Source organism: Triticum urartu, chromosome 7A (assembly GCF_056163025.1).
Source record: "Triticum urartu cultivar PI428250 chromosome 7A, HENAU_Tu73, whole genome shotgun sequence".
Classification (NCBI taxonomy): domain Eukaryota; kingdom Viridiplantae; phylum Streptophyta; class Magnoliopsida; order Poales; family Poaceae; genus Triticum; species Triticum urartu.
The window spans coordinates 661,009,500-661,023,062 of NC_141879.1; the positions used below are offsets into that span (position 1 = coordinate 661,009,500).

General features: G+C 47.2%; 2 protein-coding genes across 2 annotated transcripts; one reads left to right on the forward strand and one right to left on the reverse strand.

The window, feature by feature from the left end:
- Positions 1-22: 22 nt before the first annotated feature.
- Positions 23-805, forward strand: LOC147961174 (uncharacterized). The gene has a single exon (XM_087536797.1). It carries the CDS (start codon positions 100-102, stop codon positions 550-552), a length of 453 nt encoding a protein of 150 aa, XP_087392923.1. The 5' UTR covers positions 23-99; the 3' UTR covers positions 553-805.
- A 1,133-nt stretch (positions 806-1,938) lies between these two features.
- Positions 1,939-5,129, reverse strand: LOC147961175 (uncharacterized). Its single transcript, XM_087533704.1, has 2 exons — positions 5,016-5,129; positions 1,939-2,820 (listed from the first exon to the last, which is right to left on the reverse strand). The coding sequence occupies exons 1-2, from the start codon at positions 5,127-5,129 to the stop codon at positions 1,939-1,941; spliced, it is 996 nt and encodes a 331-aa protein (XP_087389830.1).
- Between the last annotated feature and the right edge of the window lie 8,434 nt (positions 5,130-13,563).

Here is a 13,563-nt window from a genome sequence, read left to right on the forward strand (position 1 = left end):
CCTCCCCCACCCCACCATCACGCCTCACCACTGCCGCAACCCACAAGCCAGATCGGGAAGGGGATCGCCAGACCTAGGGTTTCGACGAAATCGATCTACATGGAGAAGGAGGCTTCGATCCCGATTGACAAGGAGGATTCGATCCAGACGGAGAAAGAGGCGGCGCCTGCTGGTGGTGCTGCGACCCCCGATTGGTTGAGGCTCGACCTGTATCTGGTTGATGGATACGGGTTCAAGGAGCAGAGGATGGTGAAGATGGACCATCGGAACGGCTACATCAAGTGGCTGCTCGAGTGGGACAAGAAGCCGCGCCCTCCCCTGCCCAACCTCCCCGAGGAATGCCGCGAGGCCATGGACGCCATCAAGGCTCAGCGCGACCACGACGAGAGGGTCCTCGCCGACTTCAAGCGCGACGGCTACGCCTACGTCCAGGTCGATGTCTTCAACGACGACGACCCAAGGGCCAACCTCCCCGACCACCACTACGACATCATCCACGACGACAGCGACGAAGTAGGCCAAGAAGCGGAACGCATCCTAGGCCGTCTCTAATCTTATTAGAAGATCCGTCGATGCGTCCTAAATATTGAAGTTCCGACATAGACGACGATACACGTCGTCTTGGCTCATTGTTAGTGTTATTACTTAGTTGTGCTATTAGATCGACCTTAATTAGTTAGTTGTGTTGTATGTTGCTGTCCTTGTACCTTTTCAGTTTAAGATGTTTGTTGAACGATGTGTGTTGCGTTGTTTGCTTTCACAGCTTGATGGTGTCGTTTAATTGCTGATGTTTGTTGAACAACATGTGTTTTGTTTGTTTTCGCAGGTCAGTGTTGTCGTTTAATTGCTGATGTTTGTTGAACTACATAAGTTCTGTTGTTTGTTTTCATTGGCCATTGGTGTGGCTAGCTTTGCCCTCGTCTCTTCGACATTGGATTTACCGGCAGCAGTGGTGGTTGATTGTAGTTGTTGTGTTATTACAAGTATAATCTGTGGCGCAAGTGTGAGCCCAAGAGGAGAGGGCAGGTCCTGGACGCAGCGGCATATGAACGCACGTATCCAGCCACACGCTCTGTCGAGGTGATCCGTGCATTAAATAGGTGTGGAAATGACCACGGCGGTATACATCACTAGATACAAAGAATACGATTGCCAGGTCGTGCTAGTGGGCTCGTCTGTGGTACGCGTCTTTTGACGTAAAAGGACCATGCGGAGCCGGTTGAGCGTACAGATGGCACGGACTAGTTGCATGTATCTGGTTAGCCGCTGTCCTTTCACACGAGGTCCGGCTGGATCTGCTCATGGAGAATCCTGGAGCGAAAGCACTGGCGACGTGCGAGGGGTGAGTAAGGCCAACTCCACCGCGCGACCCCAAACGGACATTCGTTTTGTCCTGTTTTTGTTCCTTTGGATAGGGATTTGGGGTCGTGTCCGGGTCTGTCCTGGAATGCGGTGGCCGTGCGCCCAGCGCGCGGCCGCATCCTTTTGCCCCATCCTGTCCGTCAGGGCCAAGAAATGCCTAAATTTCATTAAAACTAGTTTCAAACTCAAATATTTGTCTGAAAATTAAAATAGTTTTACAACCCAATTGAAATTGTCTTTAATAAAATAGTTTTACAACCAAATCGAAATTGTCTTGACTGAACATAAAATGGACAAATACATCTATTGGTTGCCAATGTGATCCCACACGTGCTCAACCAAGTCATTTTGAAGATTCACATGAGTGTGCCAATCACGCATCTCACGGTGGAATTGGGCAAACTGTTCAAATGTGGCCGGGTCTTAGTGCAGGGGCTCAATATTTTTACCTTGATAATCAAATCCTTGGTCGAAGATACTCTCATCACGCTCGTCCTCGACGATCATGTTGTGCATGATCACACAAGCAGTCATCACCTCCCAAAGCTTCCTTTCATCCCATGACAGTGCAGGGTTTCAAACGATACCCCACCGGGATTGAAGCACATCAAAAGCACGTTCCACATCCTTTCTAACACTCTCTTGCATTTGGGCAAATCTCTTTCTCTTCTCACCTTGGGATTTCGAGATTGTCTTCACAAAAGTTGACCACTGAGGATATATACCATTTGCTGGATAGTATCCCTTGTTGTAATGGTGGCCGTTGATCTCAAAGTTGACAGGTGTGGAGTGGCCTTCTTCAAGCCTCGCGAAGACTGGAGAACGCTGCAGCACGTTGATATCATTGTGAGAACCTGCCATGCCGAAGAAAGAATGCCATATCCAAAGATCTTGTGATGCCACCGCTTGTAATATGACAGTGCACCCGTTAACATGCCCCTTGTACTGGCCCTGCCAAGCAAATGGACAGTTCTTCCACTCCCAGTGCATACAATCTATGCTGCCAAGCATACCTGGAAAGCCTCTAGCTGCGTTGGTCGCCAACAATCTCTCTGTATCAGCGGCAGTTGGCTGCCTCAAGTACTCTGGGCCAAATACCTCGATCATAGCCTGGCAAAACTTGTACATTGACATCAGACATGTTGTCTCACTCATACGCACATACTCATCCACCAGATCGCCTGGAATTCCATATGCAAGCATGCGGATGGCCGGGGTGCATTTCTGGTAGGAGGAGAATCCAAGCTTGCCAAGGGCATCCGTCTTGCACTCGAAGTATGGGTCATGAGCAACCACTCCCTCTCGGATACGATTGAACACATGCCTGGCCATATGAAAACGGCGACGAAATTTATCCGGCCTGAAGAGCGGGGTGTTGGCAAAGTAATCTGCATAGAGCAGGGCGTGGCCTCTCTCCCTGTTGCGGTTCAGGTTGGGAGCACGGCCAGGGATTGACCCCTGTACCGAGGAAGCTGCCGTTGAATATGGTCGTGAACAACAAGTGCAACCACCACAAGATTGTCATCATCCGACGACGAATCGTTTGATGAATAAAGGAAGTGATGGTAGAAAAACTCGTCTCCACTGTCCATACCTTTGTTGGCAAAAGGTCGAACACCTTGCGCTCGTGGTGGCGAAGAGGCCGCGATGATCACCTCGACGCAGCAGGGTGGTTGCCGGCCGGCTACAGGCCGCTCTGGAGCTCTCGTCGGAATCTGCCTCGGCCGCCGTGGTACGTCGCCGGCAGTCGTGTCCCCTCTGCCACCGGCAAGGACGGCGAGGGCCAAACCTCCTCCGATCGACGACCAAAACTACGGCGGAAGCGCGGGCGTGGTGGCGGCCATGTCGAGACGTAGTTTGGTATGGACGGCGGGGGGGCTGCGCGGTGAGGAGGCGGCCGGAGAATAGCGGCGGCGGGGCGGGGCGGGGAGAGAGGGTGAAGCGTTGGGAGCGGAGGGACTGCTAGTGTCCCCGACAGGCGGGCCACGGGGGGGGGGGGGACAAGGGCGTGCGTCGAGGCCGTCCGCGCGCGTCCGTTTCACCCCAAACCAAGCGCAAGTTTGGGCCGGGGATGGGTCGAAAGCGGACGGAATCCGGACATTTGTCCGTTTGCGCCCACGCGCTGGGCCGTCTCGTTTGTCCCTTTTACCCCAAACGGACGGGGCGGACAGGATAGGGTCGCGCGGTGGAGTTGGCCTAACGATGGTGTCTGACTATCCCGACCCTTTTTTTTGGAATCGCTAAATATCCAAACTTGTAACGGAACCAACCGCAACCATATGAGCAATTTTCTGGAGCTGCCCTCACTTGGCAAACCCTAGCGCGGCGCCTCCCCCTCCCCGTCCCTACCCTGCCTCGCCACTAGTAGAGTTTGGTCGTTCGCAATACGGTGTGGCGCACACAAAGGTGGCACTGAGGCCCTAGCAGCCCGGCCTCATGCGGTGGTCATAGGCTCCTGGTGTGGTGGCCTTGTTCAGTAGAACCAGCCTATCAAATTTCAAGTCCTAGGTTCGGCATCAGAGTCGGGCGTCGTGATGGATGATGGCCCAGGAGAGGGACGGCGACTGCCCTATGATCCGAAAGGAGATCCGAAGCCATCTCCTGCCAGTATGGAGAAATGAGACTTTAGCATCATCGACGGTGGTGAGTGGAGACGGAGAGGATCGGATCAACGGTGATACGGGAGGAGAGGAGAGGTGTGGCATGGACGGCGTTGAAACTGTGCATAGGTGTGGCATGGAGTAGGCTTCTCGGTGGCCGCCACTCATCTGGAAACGTAGCTTTGATCAGCATGAATGCGCGGAGAGAACTTTGGGTGAGACATGGCATCAGACGCGTACGTGAGGATGTTCAGACTCACGCAAATCTCTCATGATTTGCGTCTGGTTTATGGGATTTCGAACGGGTCTGATGTGGAACCATGTTGGGCTTGGACAACTTAGAGCATCTATAGGCGTGACACATAAATCTCCCCCCCCTCGAACGCACACGGACACGCCTGGGTGCGTCCACGGGCACTGACCGAACCCTCCTCAAATATCCTTCTCTGCATCCGAACTCCTCATAGTTGAAATCTTAAAACCATCCAAAGCATGCAAGAGAAGCAGCTATGTACTACGTAGATCAACTAAACCTACACTACAGTACTCATTGTCACTAGTAGAGGATCGGCCATTAGTCCCAGTTTGTAAGGGCCTTTAGTCCCGGTTCATCAACCGGGACTAATAAGTCGGGACTAAAGGCCCCCACCTGTTTAGTCTCAGTTGGCCATGACCCGGGACTAAATCCCTTCCACGCGCCGGTTGTCGTAGGTGTCCACAATCTTCGTGCCGGACTCCGGGTACATGGGCGGTAGGTGCAAACTCCGGCTCTAGCGGCTCCTCCTCCGCCTCATCCTCGGCCTCTGCTTCCTCCTCGGCATCCAGCTCATCATAAAGGGCGTCGACCTCCGCCCGTTCTTGCCGAATGAAGCGCCTATTGGCCTTCACGTAGGCCTCATCCTGGATGGATCTCTAGGATGGCCTGCTGCTCCGCCTTCTTTGCTGCTTTGGCGACCTGACGTCCTCCATTGCGAAGCCCGCAACCGGCGCCGGCTCTTCCTTTGGCTCCGCCGCCTCCTCCTTCTCTACCGCCTCCTCCTCCTTCTCCATTGCCTCCTCCTCCTCCTTAGGATTGGCCACCTCCATCGGCACTGGCTGCTGCTCCGGCTCCGGTTGCTGCTCCCCCTCCTCTTCCTCCTCCTCTGGCTCAGGCGAGTCCGGAGGCATGCTAGCTGCGATGCGGATGGCGCGCCTCGCCAGGTGTCATGGAATTGTCACGGCAGATGTCCTCTTGCAAGGACGTAGTCATGGAGCCATCGCAACTAGGAAGCTTAAAGGGGTTAATTGGGACAAAGGACACGAGAGGTTTATACTAGTTTAGCCCCTTACGGTGAAGGAAGGCCTACGTCTAGTTGGGTTGGTATTGATGAGGTTTCGATGACCAGGGAGCGAGATACGCTATGCCTGGCTCTCGATGAGTTGTTTCTTGCCCTAAGCCGCCGGCGGGTCGTCCCCTTATATACACGAGTTGACGCCCTGCGTCCTACAGAGTCCCGGCCGGCTCATAAACAACGTCCGGCTCGGTGACTAGTTAATTCTACCTTACAACACAAGTTATGCCATCATGGCGGTTTATCACTATGGGCCTTAAGTCGCCTGTGGGCTTTAGACCCTTTATTGAACCGCCATCTTCATTCTTGGTCTTGGGCTTCTTCTCATGAATACTCTTTGCATAACCCGGCCCCTCCTGGGCGGCTTACACAATTAGTTATATCCCCAACATTAGGCCCCAGATTGATTTGAACCGGTTCATGTCAGTCTTAAAATACCTTTAAGAAATAAATCTTCAGTCTTCTACCTGCGCAAAGGTTTTAACCCACCATGAAATCATCTTTTGGATCTGCGTTAACCCGCCGTGACGTCATCTTCAATTAAATTCATATTTTACTCCATCATATCCTCCAACGGATCTTTGCCTTTACTGACCCTTCCGAAAACCGAGGCGTCGGGGCCGCTGGATAATGATGTTTGGCCTCCTCGTTTCTCATGTCATCTCAGCCGTCCTTCCCTTATAAATAGGTACGACCTAGGTCTTCCATTTCCCCCTCTTTCAGTCGTCTTCTTCCTCTTGCTGCCTCTCTATCTCTCGAGCTCCGTCGTCGCCGCCGTCGAACCCCTCGTCTTCACCGACTCAGGCCGCTGCATCAACCTGAATCCGATCAGAGATCAACGGCGAACCTCCGCAGCCTGTCCACATCCGTGAGTTCCTCTCCTTTCCTTTCTCAGATCTGCATTAGAACTTTCTTGAGTTCGTCGGTGTTCATCACCGCCCGCTGCAAACCCTTGATAGTTTTCGCCTCTAATACCCTGTTTAGATCGTAAAAAATAGCGTAGAACTGCTGCGGTGATGGCTTGTACTTATCTTGTACAGAAACATATCTCATTTCCCTTGTTTGAAGGCCCTCTAGGAATGTACGAACTTCTCTGCACTATTTTAGGTCTAGAAATTTTTCTTTTCAGGGCGACCGTTTGATCCAAAATAATAACTGCAACTTGTGAAACCTGTTTGTTCCACACTTAGTCAAAAAAATTGCTTCTGTTGAATCTGTTCTGGCCATAGTGGTTCATGTGACCGGTTTAAGACAACACCGGCTGTCAGTCTCGCTTGCTTCCAGTGGCTTAAGAATATTTAACCGCCTTTGATACCTGCAGCGGCTTAAATATTACTGCATAGTTTACCTATATGTCATTAGGCCCCTTCTTAAGCTGCCACCTTGAATAAATTAAGAATGCTCCCTTCCGGGTTATGAGTTTAAACCGGACATTTTACTTTGTCATAGGCTTCCACTTACGCCATGGCACCTAAGGCTCCCAAGGCTCCTGTGACCTGTAATTGGGTCCCGTCCATTGTCACAGAAAGCAAATTGTCTGAATTTGTGAAATCCGGCTATCTGCCCAAGAAGGAAATCATGTCTTATCGCGCTCCTGACCTGTCTGAGGAGAAACCTCATCCCAAAGAGGGGGGAAGTGACCATTTTCACTGATCATATGAGCTGGGGATTTGCTCCACCCGGTTCAAGATTCTTCAGGGATGTTCTGAAATTCTTTGACCTGAGACCTCAAGACATCGGGCCCAATTCCGTGTCAAATATTTGTAACTTCCAAGTCTTCTGCGAGGTGTACCTTGGAGAAGAGCCCAGCTTACTTTTATTCAGAGAGCTGTTTTATCTAAACCGGCAGAACGAGCACGCCAACGGGCCCAGTCTAGAGCTTGGTGGTATTTCAATTCAGTGGCGGAGAGATTGCCTTTTCCCTTATGCTGAACTGCCGAGTCATCCAAAAGATTGGAACCAGACGTGGTTCTACTGCCAGGACACTTCTCCGGCTGGTGAGAACCCGCTGCCCGGCTTCCGTGCCTTGCGCCTTGAATCCAACCACCCGTTGCCGGACAAGTTGACTGCTGTTGAACGTCTGCCACTCACCCCCACTATCAAGAAGATCAAAGCTCTTTTGGGGAACAGCTTAGATGGCATCTACCTAGTCCGAGTCTGGGTTGCTTGGCGAGTGATTCCATTAAGCCGCCGCCCCGGCTTAATGTGTACTTACTCCGGCAAGAAGGATGACCCCCTGCGTCATAGCCCTGACGACTTACCAGATGATGCAGTGGAGGCTATGACCCAGACCTTGTTGAAAGAGGGCACGGTGACTAGTAATGCCTTTGGCTTACTTCCCTTTTGCAAGAAGAACCCGACCCCTGCTATGAGTCATCAACTTCAATATATACTCTTTACAATGTTATACCTCGCGTTTACTCATAACTCTTTATCATCTTTCACAGGCTAATGACAACTTCTGGAAGGTCAAGTATGACCATGAGGCGGCCAAACAAGCCAGAGCGGCCAAGAGAGCCGAAAGAAAAGCCGCCAAGCCTACCACTTCAAAGAAGAGGAAACCAAGCGCCTCAGAGATGTTCAAACTTGATGATTCTGATGATGACAAAGAAGAGGTAACCTTTAACTTTCCTGACTCTTTTATCATCACCTCACTGACATTATTTCCCTTTCAGGAAGACACGGGAAACAGCCAACCCGTCGAGGAAGAGGTAACTATAATCTCCTCCGACTCCGAGCTTTGGCCGCGTCAGAAAATTCGAAGAGTAACCCGGAAAGTAAGATTTTCACATCCTTTGGCTTACCAAGATCCTGACTTTCTTTTGAAGCGACAACAAATTGAAAGCCGGAGGCAGACCCGGACCAGTAAGGATGCAGAGCTCTCCTCCGGCTTACCTGACGTAACCAGGAAGCGCCGGAATGAGGTTATCTCCGACTTACGTTCTGTTTCACCTTTGGCGGGTTTAATTCGCCAACCTCTCAATTCCTCTGGCTCCAATTATCAGGATACCTCTCCTTCCTCTGGCGAGTCTATGCAATCCAACATGCCGGCTTTCAAAACCGCCCCCGGGTAATGTAAATTTGGTTACCTTATGCTTTATCTTATTCATGTTTTGTACTCATCCTTCTGCCTTGTCCACAACGTGCAAGTGAAGCCCAGGAAGAAATCAAAGAAGGATAAGCCGGCCCAGGACCCTGTTGTAACAGAACCAGCGCTTGGAACGGCTGCTCCTGATGCCTCTGCTCACGAGCTGCCGCCTCAACCAACTCATGACGTTCCTCTAACTTCTTCTGACCCGCCCGCTGGGCAAGCCATCAATGATTCTGATAACCCGGAGGCTCCTAGCCCCTATCATAGCCCCGCCAAGGCAGATGATCCAGAAGTTGAAATTCTCAAGACTCAATTCGTTGAGCCGGCACGGCCCACTGTACTCGCCAAGTGTTCTGCTAAGGAGGAATTATTAGAACGCCGAAAGGCCAAGTTGGACGTCACTGACTATACTCATTTGAGTATTGGAGAGATCGTTTTCGGCTATATCAACCAAGTACATAGCAGCCGTGACCTGGAAATTGACATGGTGAAGCGGATACAGCAAAAATCTGAGGTACGACTTATGCTACCTTTTCTTAATCATACTTACTGTACTAGCCCCCAAGTCTATTGCTTATGAATAAATATGCTGTAGACTTAGAAAACTGCCTAGCACTGCTTGTCCGGCTTTAGAAAAAGAATACTTAACCCAGCTTATAGCATAATGCCTTGAACTTGCGACACACATTAGCCCCCAAGTGCCAAGTATCTTTGCTTGTGATACGTCTCCATCGTATCTATAATTTTTGATTGTTCCATGCCATTATTATTCAACTTTCATATACTTTTTGGCAACTTTTTATACTATTTTGGGACTAACATATTGATCCAGTGCCCAGTGCCAGTTCCTGTTTGTTATATGTTTTATGTTTCGCAGAAACCCAATATCAAACGGAGTCCAAACGGGATAAAAACGGACGGAGAATTATTTTGGAATATTTATGATTTTTGGGAAGTGGAATCATCGTGAGACGGTGTCCGAGGGGGCACGAGGTAGGGGGGCGCGCCCCAGGGTGTCAGGCGCGCCCCTGACCCTCGTGGCCACCCCGTAAGGCGGTTGACGCTCTTCTTTTGCCGCAAGAAAGATAATTTTATGAGAAAGATCTGGGCAAAAGATTCACCCCAATCGGAGTTACAGATCTCCAGATATGTAAGAAACGGTGAAGGGCCAGAAAATAGAACGCAGAAACAGAGAAAGACAGAGAGATAGATCCAATCTCGGAGGGGCTCTCGCCCCTCCCACGCCATGGGAGCCAAGGACCAGAGGGGAAACCCTTCTCCCATCTAGGGAGGAGGTCAAGGAAGAAGAATAAGGATGGGGGGCCCTCTCCCCCTCGCTTTCGGTGGCGCCGGAGTGCCACCGGGTGCCATCATCATCACCATCATCTTCACCAACAACTTCACCGCCATCATCACCAACTCTTCCCCCCTCTATGCAGCGGTGTAACCTCTCTCTTACCCGCTGCAATCTCTACCTAAACATGGTGCTCAACGCTATATATTATTTCCCAATGATGTATGGCTATCCTATGATGTTTGAGTAGATCTGTTTTGTCCTAATGGCTATTTGATGATCGTGATTGGTTTGAGTTGTATGTTTTATTATTGGTGCTGTCCTATGGTGCTCTCCGTGTCGCGCAAGCGTGAGGGATTCCCGCTGTAGGGTTTGCAATATGCTTATGATTTGCTTATGGTGGGTGGCGTGAGTGACAGAAGCACAGACCCGAGTAAGTAGGTTGTTTGCGTATGGGATAAAGGGGACTTGATGCTTTAATGCTATGGTTGGGTTTTACCTTAATGAATCTTTAGTAGTTGCGGATGCTTGCTAGAGTTCCAATCATAAGTGCATATGATCCAAGTAGAGAAAGTATGTTAGCTTATGCCTCTCCCTCAAATAAAATTGCAATAGTGATTACCGGTCTAGTTATCGAGTGCCTAGGGACAAATAACTTTCTCGTAACAACAAGCTCTTTACTAAAACTAATTTAGTTGTGTCTTTATCTAAACAGCCCCTAGCTTTTATTTACATGCTCTTTACTTTCTCGCTAGCTTACCCAAAAACACCTACAAAGTACTTCTAGTTTCATACTTGTTCTAGGTAAAGCGAACGTCAAGCGTGCGTAGAGTTGTATCGGTGGTCGATAGAACTTGAGGGAATATTTGTTCTACCTTTAGCTCCTCGTTGGGTTCGACACTCTTACTTATCGAAAACTGTTGCGATCCCCTATACTTGTGGGTTATCAAGACCTTTTTCTGGCGCCGTTGCCGGGGAGCAATAGCGCGGGGTGAATATTCTCGTGTGTGCTTGTTTGCTTTATCACTAAGTAATTTTTATTTGCTGCTCTTAGTTGTTCTTTATCTTTAGTTATGGATATGGAACACGAAATACCAAAAAATTAGGTGTACTTGCTGCTCATGGAGATGGGGAACCTCCTAAAACCCTCGATGCTCAATATGTGAAAAATATTATGTACCACTTTGATAATCCTGAGAAAACCTCATTCAATTTGGTAATGGGAGTAACGTTGGATCAACGTGAGTACTTTAGGGATTATCGCTTGACACAAAAAGGGAAACTATTATGGGATCAAATTTATATATTGAAGTGGTATGCTAGACAACTATGCTCGGAATATGATTATACTTGTTGCTCTAGGATGAATGCATGCTCCACACCTCCCCTTTTCATGCAGATTTAATGATAATGAAACCATGGCTTCTTATGCTAGAGGTATATATGATTACTATGATGTGGAACAAATAGAAGAATTTGTTGCTTTTATGGGTGCTTATGAAATTGAATCTATGTTTAAAGAGTTTGATGATTTTGATGATGCTTGTTATAGAGCTGAAAATTTAGCTATCCTGAAATATTGTTATGAGAATTATAAATACAATTACGAAATTAATGCACTTATTGAAAAGTCTCCGCTGTCCAAGAAGAGACTAATATTTTGCAGGAAGCTATGGAAGAAGAAGTTGATGAAACTGTGAGCTCATTGGATGAAAAAGATGAGGAGGAGAGCGAAGAACAAAAGGAGGAAGAGCGGATTGATCACCCGTGCCCACCTTCTAATGAGAGTAACTCTTCAACTCATACATTATTTAACGCCCCTTCGTGCTTACCGAAGGATGATTGCTATGATGATCGTTATGATCCCGTTGATTCTTTTGAAATATCCCTTTTTGATGATTCTTGCTATGCTTGTGGCCAAGATGCCAATATGAATTATGCTTATGGAGATGAACTTGCTATAGTTCCTTATGTTAAACATGAAATTGTTTCTATTGCACCCACGCATGATAGTCCTATTATCTTTTTGAATTCTCCGAACTACACTATATCGGAGAAGTTTGCACTTATTAAGGATTACATTGATGGGTTGCCTTTTACCGTTGCACATGATGATTTTGATGAATATAATATGCATGTGCTTGCTGCTCCTACTTGCAATTATTATGAGAGAGTAACTATATCTACACCTCCCTATGTTTCCAACACGATAAAATTGCAAGAAATTGTTTATACTATGCATTGGCCTTTACTATGTGTGCATGAATTGTTCTTTTATGACATGCCGATGCATAGGAAGAGAGTTAGACTTCGTCATTACATGATATATGTTACTTTGTGCTCACTACTAAATTACAAATCATTGCTAATTAAAATTGGCTTTGATATACCTTGGGATCCGGGTGGATTCATTACTTGAGCACTATATGCCTAGCTTAATGGCTTTAAAGAAAGCGCTGCCAGGGAGACAACCCGGAAGTTTTAGAGAGTCATTTATTTCAGTTGAGTGCTTTTATATAGTTTAAAAACAACAAAAATAAAGAGGGGAACCCAAAACTTTTCAAAAAGGAAAGTGAAAGTGAGAAAGACAAGCATTGTTGAAGTGGGAGAGCTCCTTGAACTTTGTTCATGCTCACAGCAACTTTGTGAATCTTGATTACAGAAACTTCTCAAAAAAAAGTATCCACTTGTACAATTCCATTGTATTATAAAAATAATGTGCCAAGGTTTGCCTTTAGGATGTTTACGATGCTTGTTGGTTTGTGCGGTGCAGGACAGAAACTTTGGCTGTAGTGCATGAATTTTAATTTTTTACTGGAACATCAAATGGTTCTGATTCTTTTTGCACTGTCTTTATTTACAAATTTTTTATTTTTACTAATTTTGGCATAATTTTTTAAGTATCAGAAGTATGGTTAATGTTCAGATTTCTGCAGACTGTTCTGTTTTAGACAGATTCTGTTTTTGATGCATAGTTTGCTTGTTTTGATGAAACTATCAATTTATATCAGTGGATTAAGCCATGAAAAAAAGTTATATTACATTAGAAACAATGCAAAAACAAAATATGAATTGGTTTGCAATATTACTTATAGTAGTGATTTGCTTTATTATACTAACGGATCTTACCGAGTTTTCTGTTGAAGTTTTGTGTGGATGAAGTGTTCGATGATTGAGAAGGTTCCGATGTGAGAAGAAGGAAGAGAGGTAAGAGCTCAAGCTTGGGGATGCCCGACGCACCCCAAGTAAATATTCAAGGAGACTCAAGCGTCTAAGCTTGGGGATGCTGGGGAGGCATCCCTTCTTTCTTCAACAAGTATCGGTATGTTTTCGGATTCGTTTCGTTCATGCGATATGTGCAATCTTGGAGCGTCTTTTGCATTTAGTTTTCACCTTTTATTTTATGCACCATGCTGGTATGAGATAGTCCTTGGTTGATTTATAGAATTCTCTTTGCACTTCACTTATATCTTTTGAGTATGGCTTTATAGAATGCTTCATGTGCTTCACTTATATCATTTGAAGTTTGGATTGCCTGTTTCTCTTCACTTAGACAACCGCCATTTGTAGAATGCTCTTTTGCTTCACTTATATTTGTTAGAGCGTGGGCATATCTTTTGTAGAAAGAATTAAACTCTCTTACTTCACTTATATCTATTTAGAGAGATGACAGGAACTGGTCATTCACATGGTTAGTCATTAAATCCTACATAAACTTGTAGATCGCTGAATATGATATGTTTGATTCCTTGCAATAGTTTTGCGATATAAAGATGGTGATATTAGAGTCATGCTAGTCGAGTAATTGAGAAATTGAGAAATACTTGTGTTGAAGTTTGTGATTCCCGTAGCATGCACATACGGTGAACCGTTATGTGATGAAGT